Source organism: Lampris incognitus, chromosome 3 (genome assembly GCF_029633865.1).
Source record: "Lampris incognitus isolate fLamInc1 chromosome 3, fLamInc1.hap2, whole genome shotgun sequence".
NCBI classification, from domain to species: domain Eukaryota; kingdom Metazoa; phylum Chordata; class Actinopteri; order Lampriformes; family Lampridae; genus Lampris; species Lampris incognitus.
The window spans coordinates 93,318,561-93,341,999 of NC_079213.1; the positions used below are offsets into that span (position 1 = coordinate 93,318,561).

The 23,439-nt window shown below is 43.9% G+C and overlaps 1 protein-coding gene across 2 annotated transcripts; it reads right to left on the reverse strand.

Annotated features, from left to right (window-relative positions):
* Positions 1-1,016: 1,016 nt before the first annotated feature.
* On the reverse strand, positions 1,017-22,497 carry zfr2 (zinc finger RNA binding protein 2). 2 transcript variants are annotated; one of them, XM_056276040.1, is made up of 19 exons: positions 22,429-22,497; positions 19,785-20,025; positions 19,320-19,437; positions 18,679-18,903; positions 17,333-17,652; positions 16,758-16,946; positions 16,219-16,486; positions 15,479-15,663; positions 15,143-15,262; positions 14,243-14,388; positions 11,031-11,172; positions 9,741-9,946; positions 9,277-9,445; positions 7,368-7,542; positions 4,849-4,937; positions 4,409-4,504; positions 3,936-4,047; positions 3,360-3,457; positions 1,017-3,216 (listed from the first exon to the last, which is right to left on the reverse strand). In XM_056276040.1, exons 1-19 carry the CDS (start codon positions 22,479-22,481, stop codon positions 3,016-3,018), a joined length of 3,153 nt encoding a protein of 1,050 aa, XP_056132015.1. In that variant the 5' UTR covers positions 22,482-22,497; the 3' UTR covers positions 1,017-3,015. The 2 variants fall into 2 exon arrangements, with proteins under 2 accessions (XP_056132015.1, XP_056132014.1); XM_056276039.1 differs by having other exon boundaries at positions 11,031-11,157; positions 19,770-20,025.
* Positions 22,498-23,439: the final 942 nt, after the last annotated feature.

Consider the following 23,439-nt stretch of genomic DNA (forward strand, 5'->3'; position numbering starts at 1 on the left):
CATGCATCTCTGTGTCCATTACCTGAGGCTCAAGTGGCCGGCCGCTTAATGACGGTGTACAGCCACATCGTTGCAGATGCAGGTTAGTTGCCCCCCCCCTTTTTTTCTTTGTTTTGCCCACCGCGAATTTCCGGTAAAACTGTAACCGTTAATATGCAACAGCCGTTTCTTCGTTCCGCGGCTTACAGCGGTGTTAAGTCGCTGTCCACCCGCCCCGGATGCAGCAGCAGAATCCCCTGTGACGTTTTGTGTTTGTTATGAACAAAAAGGGAACTATGACCAACAAATATTTCCTCTTGCGGGTGTTGTTCACAGCTATTTGTCATCGTTTAAGGATGAACTATACACCACCAAGTCGCCTCCGCTGTGGTCTGACGTGTTCATGAGGGGTTTTGTGTGTGTGAACTCTTCAACAAGCACCTTATATGCAACGAGGGGTTCGTCTGATACCGCCGTGTTGGTATTGTTCCCATGACATCATAATGAACGTTAGGCCAGGACCATCATTGCAACTGACCAATCACGTTGTTGCACTGTCGCGCCTTTGCGACTCGGGAGTGAAAGATGGTTGTGGGTTAAATTTAGGGTAAACTAAATGTTAGGTTGAGGTTGGCTATCTGTTAAGGTTAGGGTAAGCTAAGTTTTAGGTTAAGGTCAGGGTCAGGTTAGGTTAGCTTTGGTAATTTCCCAGTCTTATTTCCCAATGTCGCAAAGGCACACCACAACAACGTCATAGGTCAGCTGCAATGACGGTGCTGAAGATCATAATTATGATGTGGGAACAATAACACGGCGGTTGAGAGGAGGAACCGCTCACTGTAAACGACCCTTTTAATCACCTGACGGTATAAATTTTGGTTATTCATTCATTGTCCAAACCGCTTATCCTTACTCAGGGTGGCGGGAATGCTGGAGCCTATCCCAGCAGTCACTGGACGGCAGGCGGGGAGACACCCTGGACTGACTGGTCCAATTTGTAATTTTATAAATCAGCAGAGCTTCGAAAACACATTTGGTTTAAAAGTATTTATTTCCCCGTAAGTGTAGGCAGCACTACAAAGACATTCAAATAATGGGACAGCAACGTTCACACTTGGTTTAACGATACAAAACTGATTGCAACGGCCTCAAAACGAAAACAAACGTCTATTATGTTTCTTAATAAATGAAATCAAACTAAAAAACAAAAAAAATGCACTTTCTCACATAAAACCTTTCAACCAAGGGGCTGTGCAATTCTCTTTCCATCCAACCAACATCTTTGTTGAGATCGTAAAATGTTGTATGACAGTAGCGACTCAAATGTTCCCCTTAAACAGAACCTTCAGTCTTATGAAATCGAAATGACATCACATTGCAGGCACAAGGAATAAAGTCAAAGCCCAGCAACCCCTTGATTGGGACAGTAGATTTTCAGTCATACGTTTTTCTGTCCAAAATCATCTTCTCTGCAAACCATACCACAAAAGAAAACGATTGCTAGGTATGTCCAAATGATGAAATTACGGCTGCATATAGTAACATTGTCGTTAAGTGCTCCATTCCCTCAGCATGCTCGACTGTGCAACATAAGACTCCTCTCGAGAGACATAAAATTTCAGGGTATCATCTCCACAAAAATCTTTTATATTTTCCAAGTGCGACTGGATCTTGCACGGGACAGAAATATCTTTGCAGGTCTCAATACATGACCTTGTTTGAAAGACAATTTTATATCATTGTGTCGTTTTCCAGGGTAGGATAGGATGGGGATTTCGGGGGGGGGGGTTAAAAGTTTTTGTCTTCGATGTTCCACTTTTTAAACTGTTCTGAATAATAATAATAATAAACAAACAAAGAAGACCATCAGAACTCAACACAGGTCGAGAAAAGGACTCACGAGAGGAGGAAGAGGGCATGAAAGGTCAAGGAAAGACTGTTCTGGTGCACCCAGTTTCCCCACCCCAACCAACAGCATGTCTCCATTAGTCTGAATATGAATCTGTATTTTAGGCTCATTGAGCATCAACAGTTTGAAAATCCTTTACATTGTGAATCGTCTCTTACATTGGAAAGCAGTTTCAAAGTGACTACGCACCTGTGCTCCTTTTCCTTAAACCAGGAAACGTCTCTTGTGAACTATGACACATACACTGCGATGCTATAGCGACTGCTGCTGAGAAGTCAAATGACAAAACTGGCCAGGGCAGCAGTAGGGATTCAAGCTCTTCTCTAAAGAGACAAGCCGAACATAAAGCTAGAAGTACAGATGATTAAATTGTATTTGAGGATTCGTTACCAGACTGCTTCCAAATCATCGAAATAAGCAACAAGGTAATAGCAGCTGGTACAGCTGGTGTAAATGAACATGAAGGGAGGGGAGGGGTGGTCAGTAGCTATATTGTGCAAGTTTCCCAGAACATTGGTTCTCCACCTGGAGTGTTACCAGATGGCTGTGGAGAAAAAAATAAAATATCTTTTAGACTGGGGAATGGTTTATACATTACATCACCTGTATCAGTGATATAATTTGCCTTAGAATAGTTCTGAGTGTGTTTGTCAGAGTCAAAGTGTGTGTGCACATGAGGTGCTGTTATTTCAATAAATCTAAAAACACTAATTAAAGCTAAATGTCCCAGTGCTATTTTGGGGGGGGGGGGGGGTGTCAGCCTGATTATTCTGGGGGGGGTCCCTAACTCAAAAAAGATTGAGAAACACTGTCCTAGAAATGGAATGATGAAATTATTCGCTCCATCCAAACCTCTTTTGACAAAAACTTGTAGCCAATCTCAAGCACACTAAGTACATCCGCAGTAAATAACGGAGAAAGAATTACAGTACAGATCCCCCCCAGCTTTCAGCCACCTCCCTCCAACATTCGATCCTCTCCATTCGAGGGCAGACACACAACGAGTCAGTAATATTCATATTTGTATACCTGTGTTAAGATTATTTCTCAAGATAAAAAAATTTTTTTTAAAGATGGGACATTCTACCAGTCTCTACACTAGCAAAGACATCACTCTGAGGCAGAGGTCAAGCCTCTGCCTCCTCCTCCTCATCCTCCTCCTCCTCCTCTTCCTCCTTCTTGTCTTTTTTACCCTCCCCCTCCCCTTCGCCCGCCTCATTGATTTCCCGTCGACGTTTGCGGTTGCGGGCGCCAGCCTTGGATGCTGGTAGAGAATCCATGCCCAGAACCTTGTGGATCTGACGGAATGCAAGAAGCCGCAAAGCGTGCTGGAAACCAGAAGCAATGGGAAAAAAGAAAAACTGAGTCAGTGGAATTTCAAGCATCTTCAATAAACCAAAGTTTCCCACAAAGATTGAAATCACACTGATATCGACAGTAAACTCAATACATGGGCACTGTAGGAATGTACCTGTGCACTTGCTGTAATGTCTTCTCTGGCTTGTCCAGTCATGCTCTCCAACGCATCTATTGGCTCTTTCTCACAGGGGTCATGCAAACCAGGTCCATCTGCAGCGGGTGGGGCACAGAAATTAATGGGACTATAAGAGTGACACAGGAGAGGTCCTGAATTATTGACAGTGGAAATAACTATTACAAGAGTTACTAAAGTGTTTTAAAACTCTCCATTTCGCTCTTTTCTTAGCATAAGCCGATCCACCCCCCCCCCTTTCATTTGCCTCCAAAGTGACCCAATTTCCCTATGGAGATCATTAAAGTCTCAATTTAATCTCATCGAAAACTATCCCTCTTTAATTGTGCATGAATGATGCTGGTAGTGTAGATGGCAAGAAGACACAATTTTGGAAGACAACCCAAGAAAGCTGAGCTAAACTCAACACTGGTTTTATATCACTCAGCATAAAACACGTGTACCACAATGCTGTTCGGCAATAGGATGAACTTAACTGGACTTGTCAGTAGAGGAATTTAGAGTACAACACCATATAATTCACTTGTATAAATGGTATTGTAGTGTTTGTCTGACCTGATAGGAGTATGCCTGTGGAGATACACTCCAGCACCCTGCGCATGGCTTCGCCTGGGCTGAGCGGGCCTGTAGCACTGCTGATTACCTTCTCTACCAGCAGCTCCATGGCCTGGAGGGAGAAGCACACAGGAAGTTGAGAAAAGTAATACATCTCCTTTTAGGAAATTGAGAAAAGTAATACATCTCCTTTTGTGGTTTCCTTTTCTCTTTAAATGTTTTGCGTCAAACTCCTTATCTCAGATGTGTACGTGCTACCTCAGATACAATGTGAGCTAGACATGCTTGAAAACAACATTTTGATTAAACTTGGCTCTTCAAGACCATACACGGTTTGAGAGAAGGAGCAGCTGATACGGTATTATTTTATATCATAAAATAAAATACAGCCTACACAGAGGACAATCGATGGATGAAAAAGAAAAAGACTCAGCCCAAGAAAGGGCCAAGCATCCCACACCCCACCCCCTTACCCATCCTGGCATCTTGCCCCAAGTTGGCACACGTTGGCATAGATCTCTCAGGACCCTAATGATGATCACACAAGACTGCAGCCCATTGGCACGAGCCTACAGGTACGCAAAAGCAAGGGATGCAAAATCCATAAGCAAAGTCACTTATTGTAGCCACACTGAATTTCTGACATTGTAAATCTCAACAAAGCTATGTTTCTGTAATGTGTCATCAATGTTAAAGGTCATGTTAAAGATTACTTGTTCCTTGTATTTTCACATAGCCAGACAACTGAAGTCAATTTCAGCACTGATGTAAACAAACGATTTCCTCCGTTAATAAAAAAGACAATTTGCTTCGGAAGCATTTTGTTGACAAATTCTTCAGGAGACATAGCGCCATAATAATAAACTGTCGGGTAGAGGACAGTGAATCTAGGTGGATGGTCTAACGCCTTTACCTTGAACCATTTGGCGTGTCGGAGAGCTGCGAGGTATTCAAGGCATTTCTTTTTGTTCAGGACATCAGGAGGGTCCTCCTCAGCCATACCTGGTATAAACAGTGTTTACTTAGAGTTCTTGCTTACTGCTAAATTAACACAACAGCCAGTTGATCACTGCAATGCACAGTAGTCGTTTAAAGGCTGGCTTTCCCTTGTTGAATTTTCACTGACCAGGGATGAGATTAACTACAACATTTCTGGCATTTATTTGCCTTGCAAAATTATTGTGCAAATCTTAGAAAAAATAAAATACAATAAAAAAGCTTTGCTTGGCTGGTTTGAGAGGAAAGTGATTAAGTGAAGATCAGATAAGTCAATGTAAATGTATGAGGACTATTTTAACACCTGGGACTGAATAATAGCAATGATATGGATCTTGGAATAACGGAGCCAGATTGTTCTGAATGCAAGAAAGGATTTATCTGATCCATCGCAAAACTGGTGAAAAGTGACTTATTAACATCTTTGATCTACTGTGTAGTGTCGATGTGAAATTGACCATGTTAAGAGACTGTATCCAGATACATTTTGACTTAAGTGCATTTTCCATCCATCCATTATCCAAACCGCTTATCCTGCTCTCAGGGTCACGGGTATGCTGGAACCTATACCAGCAGTCATTGGGCGGCAGGCAGGGAGACACCCTGGACAGGCCATCACAGGGCAAGTGCATTTTCCTCGTACTATAAATACAAGCTCCAGTCTGAGATAAGACCGATGGCCTTATGTTTTGAGTTAACTCATCCTTGGTTGGTATAAAAGCATTAAGAGGGTACCCTGCACTAATTATCCCAGGTGACATTATAAAATAACATTTGATTCATTTTCACTAAGGTCAAATTTGTTCGAACGTGACAAAGCCAAGAATTACCTTCTCTTTGAGCCTTATGAATTACCCGTATGCAAAGCTACGTTGCTTAAAAAAATGCCTTTCAGTTAATGAAATAACCCATAAAGAATCATGAACATTTGTTTGTTTTCATGACTGAGGACCAATTCAAGTGACATTTGTCACCTCAAAATGACAAATGGCATTTTCCCACTCCATCGACTGCAGTTAAGAACTGCCATGATTTATTATTTCACAAGACAAGCCAAGGGGGCTTCCCATGCTTCCTCCAACTGTGGCAAGAGCAGAGGCTGTTAAGTTTTGTTACAGGGGAAATACAAAATAAACCAACTTTTTGAAGTCCACACCATCATACCACTTGGAATTAAAAGCCCACATTTATAATGTGTCTAAAAGACCAGAGTCTTAATTTAGGAATCGTTCTGTGATCTTGGTGAACAAGACAGTCTCCAGCTTTCTTCACAGTGAAAATCTTAATAAACATGAGCAACTTTGTGTTCTTTATTTTGCTTTTCTTGATGGTACTGTATACTGGTGTGGACTTAAGAATAGCCATTCATTGCCTAGGTCTGCTGATACAGGGGGTGGGGCACTGATCAACAAACCCAAACAAAAACAGGAGGGGAAAAAAAACAAAAAAACAAACAAAACAACAAAAAAAAAATCACTGAAAACAATTCTACCATGTTTTCCAAAATGAGAAAATAAAATACACTAGAATGCCGACAACTTTTCGCAGTTGGTGAAGGAGTGTTCGTAAAACAGTGATCTTGAAAGTTAGAGTGTGTGTGTGTGTGTGTGTGTGTGTAGTTAATGCAGTTACTAATCTCATTTTGACATTATCTCAGTGACCATTGTGTATAGAAGGGTATAGAATGACACTCCAACACCTTAGCAACAATAATAATGCCATCTGATGTTTCAGGGATGAGAGAGAGAGGTGGGGGATCTGGAAGTCGTTGGACCTCGGATCCCCCGCCGTTCACTGGTGACAAAAGGAGCTTGCAGTAAAGACAAGCAGAACTTGCATCAAATCTCAGAGCTACTTATATTTCTGCATGGATTAAGTTAGGTGCATTCTCATCCCTGGGCATTATCTGAACATTTCTAGTCATCTCTGTCCATTTGCTTTTAGTTTTACCCGAGGGTTTGTATGAGCGTGTGTTCAGAGAAACACACACCCTGCTGGCACAGAAAGGTCGGAGAGCCGGCTTTAGAGTCAAATGTTTGAGAAAAGAAATTAAAAAGCGCCTGGGGACTGACATTACTGCAAACAATGGGGGAAAATGGAAAAATGTGGGCAGATGAAATGGGTGAGCCATTATATATATATATATATTTTTTTTTTTTAGGCACCTTTTTAAAAAGGGGAGGAGGGTTAAAGAAAAGAAATACACACAGTATTTCTATTGGAACCAAGATGTATGGACTTGATTAAAAAGTCCCATTTTTCATTTCATGTTGTTTGGGAGCTTTTCAGCCTAAAACAAACGAATAAGTAGAATAAAATGAAAACACATCTAGGCTGCTTCTAGGTGAGGCAGGGGCAGTAGGAGGGTTGGGACGGTGTAGTACACACGGCGCTAACCTCTGGTTGTCTGGCACTGAAAGCTTTGGCTTCTCTAACCTTTCTCAGCCGATTTTCCTCCTGCCTGCTTGTCCTTCTCAGCGGCAGGGTCCTCCCTCATCAGCGGCGAGGTGAGAGAAATCGTCACCTGCATTTTGGGCTCCTTGCTTGAAAATATCACGATGTTGGCCTCCTCAGGGTGAGCCTGCACCTCATACTGATCTTCAGAAAATGTCTGCCGGTTAAAAGGACACTCGGGATTACTCACTACAGAGGAGAGGGGGGGGTATGGGGGGTGTTGGAGCTTTCTTTGGGGGGGGGGGGTTTAGAAAAAAACTGACAAAAAAAAGAGCCTAGTTTGACAGAGGGATGGGGTATATGTGAAACGTTTTCAACCCCAGCTAAGAAATTGTTTCCTCTCTTTTTAGATCTTACGTCCCCATATTCAACATGGGTAAGCTACACAGAGAACAGTGTTTCTCAGGATTTGGGGACAAGCTATATTTTCTTGTAAAAACGGTAAAACTGAAAGGAAAAAAATGCGACAATAAAGGCGGGAAAGCTAAAAAAAAAGAAGAAAAAAAATGCCCCAGTCTCACTCTGTAGGATTCAGGTGTCATAACCAGGCAGTGCATCTAAAGATCAGTTAAACGCACCTTTGATGAAACACACTTTACAGCTAAAGCAGGAGGGAGAAAGAGTAAGGAATTACAACACATCACAAGCCTCGCTCTTCATCATCCTCACTCTCTCTCCTGCCTCTGTAATAGATAGGCCTTAAACAGGAATATAGTCACAGTCAGTTCATGTAAAAAAAAAAAAAAAGGAAAAAAAAGAAAAAGATAAATCCCACCCGTTATTCCTGTGACCTAGAACAGTTCGATCATTTGTGAACATGGATGACTCTCTCCCAAAGCTAGGAACAACAGAATGAAGACATGTGACAGGTAACTTCATCAAGATGAAACTATCGCCAACTTAACAAGGAATAGCACTGGCTTTGTGGATTGCAATAATATTTGAACTATAATAGCGCTGCCAGCACCCAAAGACACCGGCCTTTGGTATTCTGAGTCAGTCATTAGTTCCAATTTTATTTGTTCTCCAGAGAAACGGCGTACCAGTGAACATTGCCGATTAAAGGAACAGGACAAATGAATGCCTTATTTCTGGCTGTGGGGGCTAGCGGTCACAATGTTCACCCAATATAAATGGAACTGTTCTAGTGCAGAGGAAAAAATTACGTCACTTTTGAGACTCAGAGGAATTCCTCTTAAATGCCAGGGGCTTGATGTTCACATGGTAAGTGAGGCACAAAAGGATATTTTATGGAAACTTTTGTCTAGGTTGCCAAAAGAGGCTGTATCAATAATAATGACTGTACCCCATTCTTACATCATGATATTCAATTGATAAAGCAGTTTTCATACCACATCTAAACAAAAAACATACTAACAGTGAAACCTTGTTTTCCAGTCCATGGAGTACATCAATTAAAATCTACCAGTCTCAGTTTCTTATGAAATGAATCACAAGCCAAGTGCTGTGGTTTGTCATGCGAGAGTGGAGAATTCCTCTTTTTGATGACTTACTGGATCTACCAATGTCACATCTAAATAAACATATACAATGAGTAACCGACATCAGCTTTTCCTGTTTTTTTTTTCTTTTCTTAGGTTTGGCTTGTTTGGGATTTTTTTTCATGTTATGTTTGTCTCTGTTCTAAATTACCGCATATCCAGTAGATACCACATGCTTACCAAAGCACCCATGACAGCATACCAAATTCTACCATCCACTCCTCAAAAAAAAAAAACCACAAAAAAAAATCTTTTTAAGACTCCTCTTTCATCACAAGGAATCCCCCCCCCTCAAAAAAACCATTGCCTGCATTAACAGTCTCTCAACTAAAGACTGCTTGATCTGAGTCATTCAACTGTAAGCTAAGTCAACTGATGAATTTTCTTACCGCGAGTTCCTTGGGCAGTTGCTTGGCAATGTTCTTCAGTAGGGACATAGTGGGTTTCTTTGCAGTCAGCAGGATTAGCTCAACGTTCCTGTCCCCGTGGAGGAGCAGGCCTTTAGCCAGGATGCCCACTCTCATCACCCCTTTTAATAGCCGCCCTGGAGCCTCAGTACTGTCAGGGTGAGAAAGGTTTCCAAGTTTAAAGGTCAAAAAAGCTGAAGGCCGCAGCAGACAGCTGTTATTGAGATGGCGTGAATGATTGATTGTGGGAATTGGGTGGTGGTTTTAGCACTGGGTCAGGAGGCAGGGGGATCAGAATGGCTCAGCTTGGTAAAAAGGCTCACTGGCACTTTGATGTATATATTGAGTACATTTTTACATTTTTACTTGAGTTTGCTTTTTGTCAAGAACTGGGCCCAATCCACACAATCTATCCCCTCTTCTCACTACTTTGTCTTCTTTCTTACCTTTTCTCCTCACTACCCTCGGTAGTAGAAGCATCAGCAGCTGGTGTCTCTTTTTCTAGCAAGGAGTCTGACACCAGTTTCAGAGCTCTCTCCGAGTGAGAGACAATCTTCTGGACGGCCTGCAGCTCATCCTCCACTGGGTAAATGGTGGAGTGCTTGGCCATGATGTGGCGGTCGTCTGGGGAGTCTGGTCGACGCACACACGTCTGAAGGGAGCAGACGAAAAATAGGTAGGTATAACAAAAAAAATCAACAACAAAACGAACAATGACGAAATACTTTATTCTTCCATGTGGTGAAGGTCTCTGATTTTGCCCCCTTCTTCAATTGTGTTGGAGAGCAGGGTCGACTATGGAATAATGCTCTGGTGTGGAGTAGGGATTCAGTTTCTTGCTCAAGAACACCTGACACCCACTAGCTGACAATGGGGGCTTGAACCCAGGTGCTCTAGGTGTGGTCCAAAACTATGTATTACACTCAAAACTAGTCCTTTAAAAAAAAATAGATTGGTTATGTAATACGCAGTGGAGGGAGACAGCAATGAGCGGGGCAGTGGGTTTGACACATGACAAAACCACACTGCAGAATCAAGTCCCTCTCCCACGCACTTGCATAACTATTCTGGGACAGGGACTAATCTCAACTACGGTCTACACGTCACCACAGATATAGCGTTTCCCTTTAAGAATTATTACACTCCTGGGGAGAAAACCTCACTGCCTCACCTAGGTCGTCCGTCAGGACGCCTCATAGGGTTTCGGGTGCGCATGTTTAAAGCATGGGGCACTACTCCACATGCAGTTCTATGGTTTTCCGCTAACTGGAGATTTTAGGCCTTTCCATTGTCAAGATGCATTGATCATCTGCAAAGCAACGATATTCCCTGGTCCATAATATCAGTCTGTCAATGAATGCACCTAGGACTACTGCTACCCATGGGAATAGCAGGATTTATTATCGAGATTTACTCCTCTAGATCCGCTGTGTTCTGCTCTGTTGTCTCCTGACAACGTTAACAGAATTACTGCAAGGAGGATGTGGCTCTTCTCCAAGCACCAACGGTCATTCATCATGGAGAGGCTATATTTTGCACTTCACATGATGCTGGAGTGTATGGAGACCAGTCTAGGATGCCACGAAAGGCCATCTAGGAAAGGTACTACTCTTATACTTAACCAGGTTAAGGGGTTACACAATGGGGAGAAAAAAGGGGGGGGATCCAAAAAAGGAATTATTACACTCCAAACAGTCCTGGGGTAAAAACAACATTACCGCAACAGTGACACTCACCAATAGAGGGGGTACAGGCATGCCAGGGCGGCTCATGAGTGGGGGAGGGGCCATCCTGCGCCTCTGCTCCCCCCAGTACATCTGTTCCTCCTCCATTCTCCTCCAGTACATGTCCTCCTCATAACGTCTGGAGGAGACAGGACTGGCAGTCGTGAATACATTGATTAACACGAGTGAAAAAAGAAATAAAATAAAATGAAGAGAAAAAAAAGAAAAAAAAAACATGAATCAAAAGTAGATGCAATGTACACAACAGCAGTTTCTACATAAATCACTCGCCTTGGAATATGTATTCTCACGTACCATTGGATAAATCAAATCTTCATTCATGTATAAGGGACGAGTACAGTGTTAACAGCTGTGTCTGAGTTCATGGGACAGTAAGGGCTCTCTTAGATAGTAATCTCCCGTGTCCCGAAATGGAATCTATGCAACCTAAGCCAATCACGGATGCCCACTTGGCAGAACTGCAAAGCAGGAATACCAAAGATGGGAAATTTTCCAGAACTCAAGGACCCCTTCCAGGGTAAAAGTACAGTTGTACAACATCAGAAAGAAAGGAGGGTTAACAAAAGAATCTGACAACAGGAGGCATAAAGCAACAAAATAAAAAAAATTAAAAATAAACTAAAGGACACATTAAAACGCTATAGATGAAAGAACACCAGAAATAAGAAGTTAAACAAGTGAATTTTTAGTGTCACTTAAAAAATAATAATAAAAAAAAAAAACAGTCGCTGTTCTCATGGGAGAAGAAGCTCATTCCACGGTATAGAAGCAGTAACAGAAAAAGCCCCATCACCAAAACTAAGACAGTTTCTTTAAATGATGAGAATGGGCGTCCAGGAAGCATAGCGGTCTATTCCATTGCCTACCAACACGGGGATCACCGGTTCAAATCCCCATGTTACCTCCAGCTTGGTCGGGCGTCCCTACCAAAACAATTGGCCTTGTCTGCGGGTGGGAAGCCAAATGTGGGTATGTGTCCTGGTCACTGCACTAGCCTCTCCTCTGGTCGGTCGGGGCGCCTGTTTGGGGGGGACTGGGGGAAATAGAGTGATCCTCCCACGCGCTATGTCCCCCTGGCGAAAGGCTTCACTGTCAGGTGAAAAGAAGCGGCTCGCGACTCCACATATATCGGAGGAGTCATGTGATAGTCTGCAGCCTCCCCGGATCGGCAGAGGGGGTGGAGCAGCGACCGGGATGGCTCGGACAGTGGGGTAATTAGCCAGGTATAATGGGGGGGGGGGGTTCCAAAAAAAAACAAAACCAAATGGTGAGACTAACCCCATCCTCGGGAGCGGAGAGAGCGCTTGGGGAGTGAATGTATGTAAAAGATCAGCTATGTGAGGCACAGCAAAGTCATCAAACCTCTTTCACACACAAAACCTTCATATGACATGCGTTGCTGAACATGGAATCAACCTGCACCTAACTGTTCATACTGGACAGTGGTAAACCGTTTCGTCGGTGTTTAACCAAGATTCAGGTCCGCTGGACTTCATTTCCATACACATCACAGCTGAACTGGATAGTTGTGTTTTGACACGACCATTTCAATGTCCCAAAAAGGGGAATCAGCTCATCTGGACACAACATTAAGTGGGAGAAAAGTTTCATCACTCATCCAAGTGAGACAGGGAAGTGGGAGGGAATAGTGTGATCCTCCCACGCGCTATGTCCCCCTGGCCAAACTCCTCACTGTCAGCTGAAAAGAAGCGGCTGGCTACTGACTCCACATGCATCAGAGGAGGCACGTGGTAGTCTGCACAACTGGGGAGAAAAGGGGGGGGGGGGTAAATAAATAAAAAATCCCCACCCTTATAAACAATACAGTTGCATAACGAACAAAACCAACGATCAGTTTCATATGCAAATTGCTGTGAGCATTAACTAGTTTCAATGGCCAAGTGTACTATTCAGAGGATTTGGGAGTTTTTGCAGTCACAGCATTGCAAGATGGCGACGGATGTACTCTTAGCCCCCCCTCGGTTCAGGGATGGTCATTCCCTCTTCACATAGATGGCCTCTTTGACTCCCCATTCAAACCATCTCAATGGTTTTGTTTACAGTGGAGATTCAACATGGCGGACAACCCAGTATTTGGTCAGGCAATCCTTGACTTCTTAGGATTTCTTTTCTTTATTCAGTCACTTTGTGAAAAGTCAACCCAACAACATGCTAGCTCATAGATAGATGGTATGTACTGACTGACGTTTACATTATCATACTAGCGCAAAACTGTTCATAAACCAATGAGGTTCCTCGAACATCGTGTCCACACTAACATAAATTTGAAGCCGAGTCTCTTTCTTAGTTTTGGCCTTCCATCCACACCAAGCTGGTGTCTTTGGCCACCAAAATTGTATCTTTACAAAAACACTTTTCAAGGTGCAATAATTTGAAAATGCTGGTCTAGCGTTGTAGAGTGGATAACAACTACACAGAGATCCACATCCACTCAGATCAGCTATGGAAATACTAAGCCAGCTGTGTGTGGTATTATATGATCCTGACTTGAAGGGATAATTTACCAATTTTCAATCTTATCTCCATCTACAGGGATAGCACATGAAAATCACCTGCAGTTGTTCCCGATCGTTTCTGCATTAGCAGTGAAACACGCTGTTCAAAAAAACACATCCTCATTGTCTCGACTGAGCTACGTTTCCAAAGGTGGAAATGATGTCCCACAACACTAGCGCAGATGATTTGATGGATGACAATACAGAAAGCGCAATGTGGGAAAGACTGAGTAGGACAGCACCGATTTCTCTGTCAATATAGTACACAGTGAGGACTTTATTGCTTCAATTGACTACATTATTCATCAGTACTGATTGCACAGACAAAAAAAAACCTTCTGTGAAAAATCTCTAAGTTTGGATTTGAACGGTGCTGATGGGCGGGGCGAGAGAATTTTCTGACAGCCAGTTGTCAATTAATCACGTCCGAGTGCAGAATTTAGGCTACTAATTTTTCATTATGTTCATACTAAAGCCAAGCAGCATCGGTCCTGCATAAAACTCTGGTCTGACCAGGGTTTTGGACTCAGGTCATATGACTTGTGTTGACCCATTTCTGCAAATAGAAAAAAAGGCTTTTTAGCCCAGAGCTCGTTCCTGTGGTGCGAGAGGGGGGGGGATTAGTGAGAGGGGGAATTAGAACCTTAAAGGTTGATGGAAAGATGTTGTAATTTAGACAGTTTTGACCTCATCTCCATGTGCCAGCGTTGCTCATCATCTCTCTGCCTCTTAAGCACAGCTTTCTGCTTCTGCTTCCTCAGCTTGCCCTCCTGAAGCTTCCTTGCGCGGTTACTGGGCTTGATCTCCACAGGGAGCTCTGGGTTCACTTTCTTCTACAAAGAGAAGCAACATTCGGGAGGAGCAATATGAAGGACATTCTACATTCCCCGCCAGATACTAACAAAGAGGTGTGGAACATACAAGAAACACCCACGCAAACGTGTCCGATAATCATAAGGTGATATATGTCACATTTATAGAAAATTAAAAATTGCTGTAACTTATGAGGACAAAAAACAGATAGCACCAACAATTTAGTATTTACAGAAGAGAATCATTTAAGTGAATTACCAAAAAGAGCAATTCATTGTATGCTGCAGCTAGAAAAGCGCTATATAAAATGCAACTTGATTGATTGTATGGCCAATGTCCTATCTTTAGCAAGTCTGCCATCTTGTGGCCAAGAGAGACTAAACGCATTATCGCGCAAGATTTCAATTCAAATTCAGATTACAGAATTTATGAGCAAGTATGAGAAAATGTGTATCGTAATATTTTCAGGATTAACTATTGTGTATTGTAATATTTGCAAAGGTGCGGAGATAATGTCTGGGGGGGATATTATGAAAATCAGTATATATCAGAAGATAAAAAAGGTCTGCGCCCATATTCTAAATAAAATGTCTTACAGAGGTCCACATTACTGTTAAAACTTTTTCTTATTGCGCGCCCATACACATAAATCACCAAGCCATTTAATATGATTGAGTACGCCTCCTCAGTGAACATGCAATCTCAGATTTAGTTGAGATGCTGGTTTAGTATCCATCTCTGATGACGTCTTACCAAAGGAAACACCTCTTTTACCTTGTATTGTAGCCTGTGCCGTCTTCCTTTCAGGTGCATGTCTTTAGCATTAGGGTCGTTGAAGCTGCATTCACAGAGTTTACAGTGGAAGCGAATCACTTTACCATCATCATTACGGACCTGGGGAGCGACAGATAATTCCCCTCAAAAACTGAGCTGGGAGACCATTTCAACTCAAATTACATGTTAAAAAGGGGGGGGGGGGACTATAAAAATTATCTTCTGCTGAAAGACGTTATGTGACGATGGCAAAGAGGTTTAATAAATTAATGGCATAATTAAATGGCGTCCCTCATCATGATCAATAAAATCCTTATTATCATGACTCGAGCCTACCTCCTCCACATAGTCATGTCCCACTGGTTGAACATCTCCTTGGCCACCTGCTCTGTCACCATCCTCATCCTCATTCTCATTCTGAGGCTCCATCTTGTGCATTGTCATAGTCTGCTGCTTCGGCTCGTCTGCCTTGGCTGTTGTTGCTACTGCTGCTGTGGCTGAAGTGCTGGCTGGCTTATTGGCTGAGGCAGGAGAGATGTCAGAAATGTTCATTTCCAAAACCTTTTAGCAATGAGCTTATTAAAGGGGTCAGAAACACAAACATGTTTTTTAGAGGTATTAATTAATATCTGGGCTTTTTTTTTTCTTTTTAAGAGTCGTTTCCCCAAGTTTTACGAAGAGTGAGACAATTTTTGCTCGAGCCCACCCCATCCCTCCTCCACCGTTATTCTCCATGCCCATTTCACTGCATTTTTTTTTAAATAGTGCAGTGGGTGGAGAGGGAATGAAACTGGGGGTTTCATCAACCTTTAACTCAGGTTAATCTCTACAGTATTTCAAATCCATTGGTTATAGGGTCCAGAGAAGAAAAAAAAGGCCCCTAGCCTAGCTAAATTTGATTTCAATGAGGGCTTTTAATTTATCTACATGAGCTGTAATGGTGAATGGAATAATAATGAGGAACAATCTAATATTGGCCCTTCGAAGGGCAGAATTTGAGCAATTTAAAAAATAATGCCTGAATTTCAATATTCAAATGACACAAAGGGAGCCAAAATAATAACCACATAACTTACAAATGACTGTTATTTTGGGAGCAGCTGGCCTCTTAACTGGCACTGTTGTTTTGGCGGTGGTGGTGATTACAACCGATGGTTTGGGTGCTGCGACAGGGACTGTTGGTGCAGCCGCAGACGCTGCTGAGGAGTTGGTGGAGGCCGATGAAGCAGAGGCCGCCGTGGAAGGCTTTCCAGCTGTCGAGGTCGTATACACTGGAGCAGAGTTCACCAAGACGGGCTCAGTTGAAGGTATGGGTTTGCCCAACTTGGTATGGAGTTTAACCACCTTTGCAAGATTCACAAAGAGAGTTGAGAGGGAAATACAAACATGTCATGATATTGACACTTAATCCAATTCCAGACCCCTGAGGGAGGTATCATTTCGAGACTTGGCAGCTGTGAGTGAACATAGCATGGGTACACCAAACTAATAGCCTGCTTTCAACACATTGGCAGAATATTTTATACAGATGCCTCCTGTTCCCATTTTAGACTACTCAGACAGAGCAAGTGACTTAAGTAACTTGAGCAGAAAGACAAGAACCACTTGTGCCAACCTTCTGGTGCTTGGACCCACGGATATGGGCGGCATAGGCATCTACCCCTGTGCAGGAGACATCACAAAGCTCACAGCGTAACTGGGTCTGTACCCCTCGTGGGCCATTGCTGGCCCCTGTCTGTCCACCAGACTTCAGGGCCGCCTCTTTTTTCTTATGCTTCTGGCCTTCCAGGTGCTCCCGGTACGTCTAAGATGGTAAAACAAAAGCGGTTAGGAAGGTGCAGCCACCATCAACATATCACTTATTGTAGAGGATAAACCTAAATCCAAAAATGTAGAATATAAATGCATTGCCAAGGTTAGAACGAATGCTGTACTGAAATTTCCAGACCAATATAATAATTTTAGATACTCACTATTACCACAGGATGTCAATCACCCAGCTACTAGTTGCCAGATTTTGGCCTACACATGCACCTACACATACTCTGTGCCTCTGATTTTTTTTATCTTAATGTTATGATAGGTTTGTTTATATTTTTTTGCACCCTTTGTGGCTCTTAAAAAGCTTGTGAAAACCCAATTTTGATAAAAGCATTTACAAAATATGATCGACTTTGATTAAACCCGTACTTGGGGGCCAGCACAGCTGATCTTGCAGATGTCACAGTAATGCAGCTGGGGCTGCTTAGGAGGTCCTTTGGGCTTCTGCAGCTTGTTCTGGTGAAATATGGGCTTTTTGTAGGCATTGCTAGCTGGGGTTGTCACCATGTTGCTGCCAGCATTGCTCCAGGAGGAGCTGGTCAGCTGCTTGGGGGGAGGCTGGATCGGGGGCTGGGGTTGCTGGGGTGGAGGCTGGGGTTGGGAGATTGTTTGTTGGGCTGGCTGGTAGTAGGAGGAGGGGGTGGAGGTGGAGGTGTAGCCACTTGAATCATAACTGGAATAGCTGATACCTGAGAAGAGAGGATAACAAAGAGTGAAGGGGGGTGGGGAAGAGAAAGGAGGAACAAAAAGCAAAGAGGGTGAATAGAGAAAGCTTCATGGGCGAAACAATAGCACTGTAGTTCAGGGTCAAGTGTGAGCACACTGTAAAAACAGACAGGTTAACAACACACTAGGCACACTTCCAATTTCATGAGGATCGATGTGAGCAGTCTAGAAAAAGGGATCTAGGAGGACAAAGGCAAAGCCCAAGTCATATATAATCCTCGGGCTCCCCGAGGAGGGATTTGACAGGTGTCAGAAATGTGATGAACTCTTAGCATGAACCTTTTGTTAGCAGTTTAGTGGTGTGTTATGTACACCAGAGCTGGTCACTCGAACGGTTGTCTCACATAGCCAGACCTATCTCCACACTTTGTTTTAGCACCGTATCAGCGCAGGAGAAAGGTCTGGCGGAACCCAGACCGGTGAAAAAGGTTCTGGGTGTTTTTATTCCTTTGACGAATCAGAATCACAGAGGTCCAGCCTTAAACTGAGCTATAGTCACCAGTGTCCTATGAAAACGACAATGCAAAGAAAGTGTAAGGAAGTAAAATACTGACAAATCTTCAGCACCAATGAGAAGCTTATGCTGGTGGTCCTACGTCCGGTGAGACTGACTACTCAATGATAAAAGCCTTTTGAGTAGTCTGACATTATGTCAATTAAATTGACTACTCTGATTTGGACTACTCTTTGTTCAAGGTCTTTAACATTTGCTGGGGGACGGTCACCAATTTGTCAGCCCCATATCTATCTATATATATATTCTTGGACACCAAAGTCAGGTTTCTACATAGGTGTTCACCCAACTTATAATAAAGTACAAAGGAGAGCCAAGTCACATCCCATGTACTAGGGGAAAAAAAAAAAAAAACTTACTGCTGACATCTATCTATGACTTTTTTTTATTGCTATATGACCTATAGAAGAATGGTATTATTACTGCTGGCCAAAACCGGTTTGAAAAAAAATTTCCAGCACTTTCCCTCTCTTACCCGAGTAGGTGGCTGACGCTGTGGAGCTGAAGGTGGAGCCTGGGGTGTAGGAAGAAATGGGCGTGGGAGGCTGCTGGACACTGGTGGATACTGGATAAATGTTGTAGCTTGTAGACACAGAGCAGGAGGGGGCAAGAGGTTTCAGGGCTGTTACCTGCCTTTGAGGAGGAGGGGGCTGGTTGTACACAGTCGAGGGGACTGCACTGTAGCCGCTCTTCACACCAACTGTAACAGAAAAGAGAGGAGGAAGAGAAGGAGGGCATAGGGGCCAGAGGAAGGGCAATTGAGGGGGAGGAGGGAGAGATTTGACTCTTCTACGATCCTTGGGGATTGCCGGTCAGACAGCTATTGGCAGAGCAAGTGGGTTATCTGATCCTCATTACACTAGCTTCTGAGCGCCAGACACATTCTTTTAGAATATCATTATCCATCAAAAACGGCAAGGCAAATAATACCAAACCTGTAGTGACTAATCACTGGCAAATCCTCAGCAGGAAAATTGATATGTGTGTGTGTGTGTGTGTGTGTGTGTGTGTGTGTGTGTGTGTGTGTAACTATTCTGAGTTCTAAATTGTCATCGGAACCAAAACAGAGACCAATGACTGACCATTTAGACAGACCTTGAGAGTAGATGTACTAACCTGTCTGGTAGTAATTCTCTGTGGGTGTCCTCTGGGCTGGGGCTATACTGGTCTGATAGTACTGCGGTTTATTGTCATAGGTAGTCACTGTTGGCGGTCGCCCATAAGTGTAACTGTCCTGTTAGAATTTGAGTCACAAGAGGTTCCTTTATTTATGCAGGATATCTATTCATGATGGAGCCATCATACAGTGATGTCAGAATGCAATAGGTAGCAAAAAAAAAAAAAAACTGCAGCGGGGATCAACAGCTCCATTTGTTCAATCATTGCATAAATGTGCAAATTTCAAAACAGACATCACATGCAATAATGAAGCAGCAGTATTATGACCTAAAAACCCCCAAGCCCTTTAAGAAACAAACAACAAAACTTTTACATAACATCAAACATTAGCATGCGATGAGAAACTAAAAAGAAACACATTTATAGGGGAAGTGAAATGAGACTGACCGTGTCAGAGTATACCTGGTACGTCTGTGGGGTGGTGGTGGGTTGGGGAGGTGCAGGGGGGTCCGGCTGCCTATAGCCATAGTCTGGGGGTGCTTGGTGGCTCTGGTAGGCAGGGTAAGGGGCAGAGGCAACAGGTCGGGCAGCCTGGACTGAGGCTGGAGAGTAGGACGCCGTTACTGCATGAGCCACGGCTGGAGCCTGCTGAACGCTGTAGCTGGCTGTGGAGGGGTGGGAATAGGTAGGGGGAGGCTGGGTACTGAGGGGGGCAGTGGCAAAAGGAAATAAAGGGAAGTGGGAAAGGGAGATTTTATTATTTTCTTGAAAGAGAAAAATCGAAATGAGTCACATGAAGCTCGAAAGTTGGCCGTATTAGTGATAGCAGGTTCATACATATTGTTTATATTCTTTGAACATAGGCCGCTGAATGAACAAGAGTATGTTTGTCATTATTTAAAATTAAGACATAAATTAAAGTATGTTTCATTGAAGTCAGGAACCACTTATGGCTTTTTTTTTAATAGTGTAACGTGCATGGATAAGAAGACACGCTGGCCGCTGGCTCGCGGATCTGACCCTTTAGTCGAGCGGTTAGCGATGCCTCCTGTGGTGCGGGCGATACGGGTTCGCTTCCCGGCCGCGGCAGTTCCTGTGGTTGCGTTGTCCCCCGAATTCGCTACATTGGTGTCAGAAGTGGGATGGAGCGACCGTAAGGCCATCGGAAGCGTATGCGCCCTGAGGCGCGAAGGAGCTGATATGCTTAAGCGCGGGCACGCGCTTCCCGAAGGAGGGGGGGTAGTGTAACGTGCATGGATAAGAAGACACGCTGGCTCGCGGGTCTGACCCTTTAGTCGAGCGGTTAGCGATGCCTCCTGCGGTGCGGGCGATACCGGTTCGCTTCCCGGCCGCGGCAGTTCCTGTGGTTGCGTTGTCCCCCGAATTCGCTACAATACTATTTAAGCTGACACAGATGAAGCAATGTTATCAAATTGCTGATATCTTAGAGGCTCAAGATGATATTTCAATAGTAAGAAATCTCCAAAAGAGCTGACAGAGTGCAGCACAATACCCAAAATGTTATCTTGGGCAGAGACATTAAGAATACCCCCTCCCCACCAGACTACACCTGACCTTCTTACTGACAGAGCTCTCATTTCCAACAGAATACACAACAATGCCAAACATAAACACACAGGGTCCAGATCATTATCATTCTAGGAAATGCAGTCAGAAAACAGTCACTGTTTCATCATCTGTTAAGTGATGCTGTCAGCATCGTTGTGCAGAAACACAAAACTGTAGGGTTGACATGGACAAGGACAGGAGAGAGATGATATCAAAAGACAAAAACATCTGGCGTGTGTACGCAACACATGTGCAAGCGACGTTAAAATTCAAATACTACCAATAGTGGATGCAGTAGTGATACTGAGCAGTAGCACAACTGAAAGCACACAAGAAAACATACGGGAAGATTCGTCACAGCTGAATTGTATTTATAAAGGAGGCAAACAAGGGAGACAAGCAGATCTAGTCTATCGCTGATCATTTCATTGTGTCATATGTGAAAGCCGCTGCCATGTATAGAAACAGAAAACAGAATTTGACAACAGCCTGACTCGGGAGGCATTTTCATCCATTGTAGGTTCAGCCTGTGTCAATATGGCGTGGTTCGCATTCAAAACAAGTAAACAATTAACAAGTAAACCTTTTCTGTTGAAAACTTTCCCCACTGAACAAGCCAAGGAAAGCACAACTACTGTCAGGTGTTACCCGCAAAGACGTCCAATAACGACTTGACAAACTCACTGGCCATATGGTCATTTGGCTGTTTGCTGACTGATGTTAAAATCTGCACCGTGAGAAACTGTCTGCGGTTGCATGTGGCTTTAAAAGCACATTAACGGTTTCCGAGTCGCGGGGCTGACCTCAGTTCAGTTTCGCTCCGGTTTGTTGCGTCTGATTTGATCGGTTGGCGTTTTCAATTGTTTGGGTGCCAAATGACAAAACGCCGAGTCTTAACGAATAGGCTAGTTGTCTTTAATTGTGAACGCCGATCCAAAATATCACGAGTGACAGAAACAGCGGTCTCAGAAACGCGCACACGCACGAACACACAGGTCCCTATAACGTCAACTATATTATGCGTTTACTTTCATATCAAACCGTTGACCCGTAGTCCTTTGCGAAGACCTTGGATCTACATTACATTCAAAGCGTTTCAATTCTCCATGACCTCTTCGGTCCTCTTTACCGTCTGAAGTGCCTGGAGCATCGCAGTCATTTGGACTATTTGTGTTTTTCCGAGCGGCTCATTCCCTCGCTCTCTATAAGCAATGGCATACGTGTTGTCTCTTACGATCCGTAAACTAGACCTCTTGGCGTTTTCCAGTTTCCATCCCTCAAACGTGTTGAAACACCGCAAAGTGAGTGTGTGAACTGAACGCGTCCGTGTTTTAAGGGGCTCACTTTAATAATGTCAGCACCGTCGACCGGCGCTGGCCCTGCAGAGCTAACATGGGTTAACCAAGCTACGGCTAACAGGACGAGCCGGACAGCCGGACTGGCGAACTAATCTGTGGTCCGTCGCGCCGAAGAGCGCCAATTGCGAATGCGAACGGCACGCCGGATACGAACCCCTACACCAGCTGAATTAATTTACCTGTATTGCGGACCGGCACCATGTGTGAAGCCGTAATAATTGCTTGCAGCCATCTTGGCGTCTCCTGTACAGCACGGCGGAGAGGGCGGTAATAAGCCAAACGTCACGTGTGCGCGTCAATCACTTTCGCTCCGCCGTTAACTCCTGAGGTGCCGACGTGCTGTGTCCCCAAAACGAAACGGACCAAAAACAAAAAGAAAACCCCCTCGATGGAGATCTTTTGTTTTATTTGCGAATGTTTGGACTGTTGCACGCGTAAATATCTCTGCAAACCGCAGCTGATTTCCAGTTGGCTGATTCAGAGGCGACTGTTTGACCTTGACTTGCCTCAGCACTTGAGCGGCAGCGCAACGACTGTGCTGAACTGAGATGCGACAGAGAACAAACGATCCGCAAAGAAAGGGAAATTGATGTTTTGAGACAGGTGAACGTCACAGCAAAACACATGGGCATCTAAATGAGCACATGATGCTTGAGTAAATGTATGTTAGCAGACTAAAGGCGGTTGCCTGTGTAATGTGTCGTGCTGCTACTGCTGCTGTTGGCGGTGTTGCGGGCACAGTGTTCACCAGCCCCAGCTACTAGCCTCATGGAGCTGAAGCTACGCTGGATGGGGAGTCCTTTCTGCAGCTGGGCAGAGAACAGAAGAGATAGGAAACAAAGGGGGGTATAGGGTGGAGCATAACGTGTGGCGAAAACTGGATGAGTGTGATATGATTGGGTGGGTTGGAACTGAAGTGAGGGACTGAGTAAATAATTAATAGGTGTGTGTGTGTGTGTGTGTGAGAGAGAGAGAGAGAGAGAGAGAGAGAGAGAGAGAGAGAGAGAGAGAGAGAGAGAGAGAGAGAGAGAGAGAGAGAGAGAGAGAGAGAGAGAGAGAGAGAAAGGCAAGTCAGATGGGGGGGGTAAAGACTGAAAAAGACGGGTGAGGTAAAAGAGGGAGAGAGAACCAACGGATGGAAAGGGAGAGATGCTGTTGCCAGGGAACAGTGGCCACATAGAAGACCATTG

What these genes read in the sequence shown, in the direction of transcription:
- zfr2 (XM_056276040.1), bottom strand. Translation starts at nt 22,481, where the DNA reads ATGGCTGCAAGCAATTATTACGGCTTCACACATGGTGCCGGTCCGCAA. An exon ending in GGTGCCGGTCCGCAATACAG is followed by an intron (nt 20,026 to 22,428) that starts GTAAATTAATTC and finishes TGCCCCCCTCAG; the next exon opens with TACCCAGCCTCCCCCTACCT. An exon ending in GGCACAGGCTACAATACAAG is followed by an intron (nt 14,389 to 15,142) that starts GTAAAAGAGGTG and finishes TTCTCTTTGTAG; the next exon opens with AAGAAAGTGAACCCAGAGCT.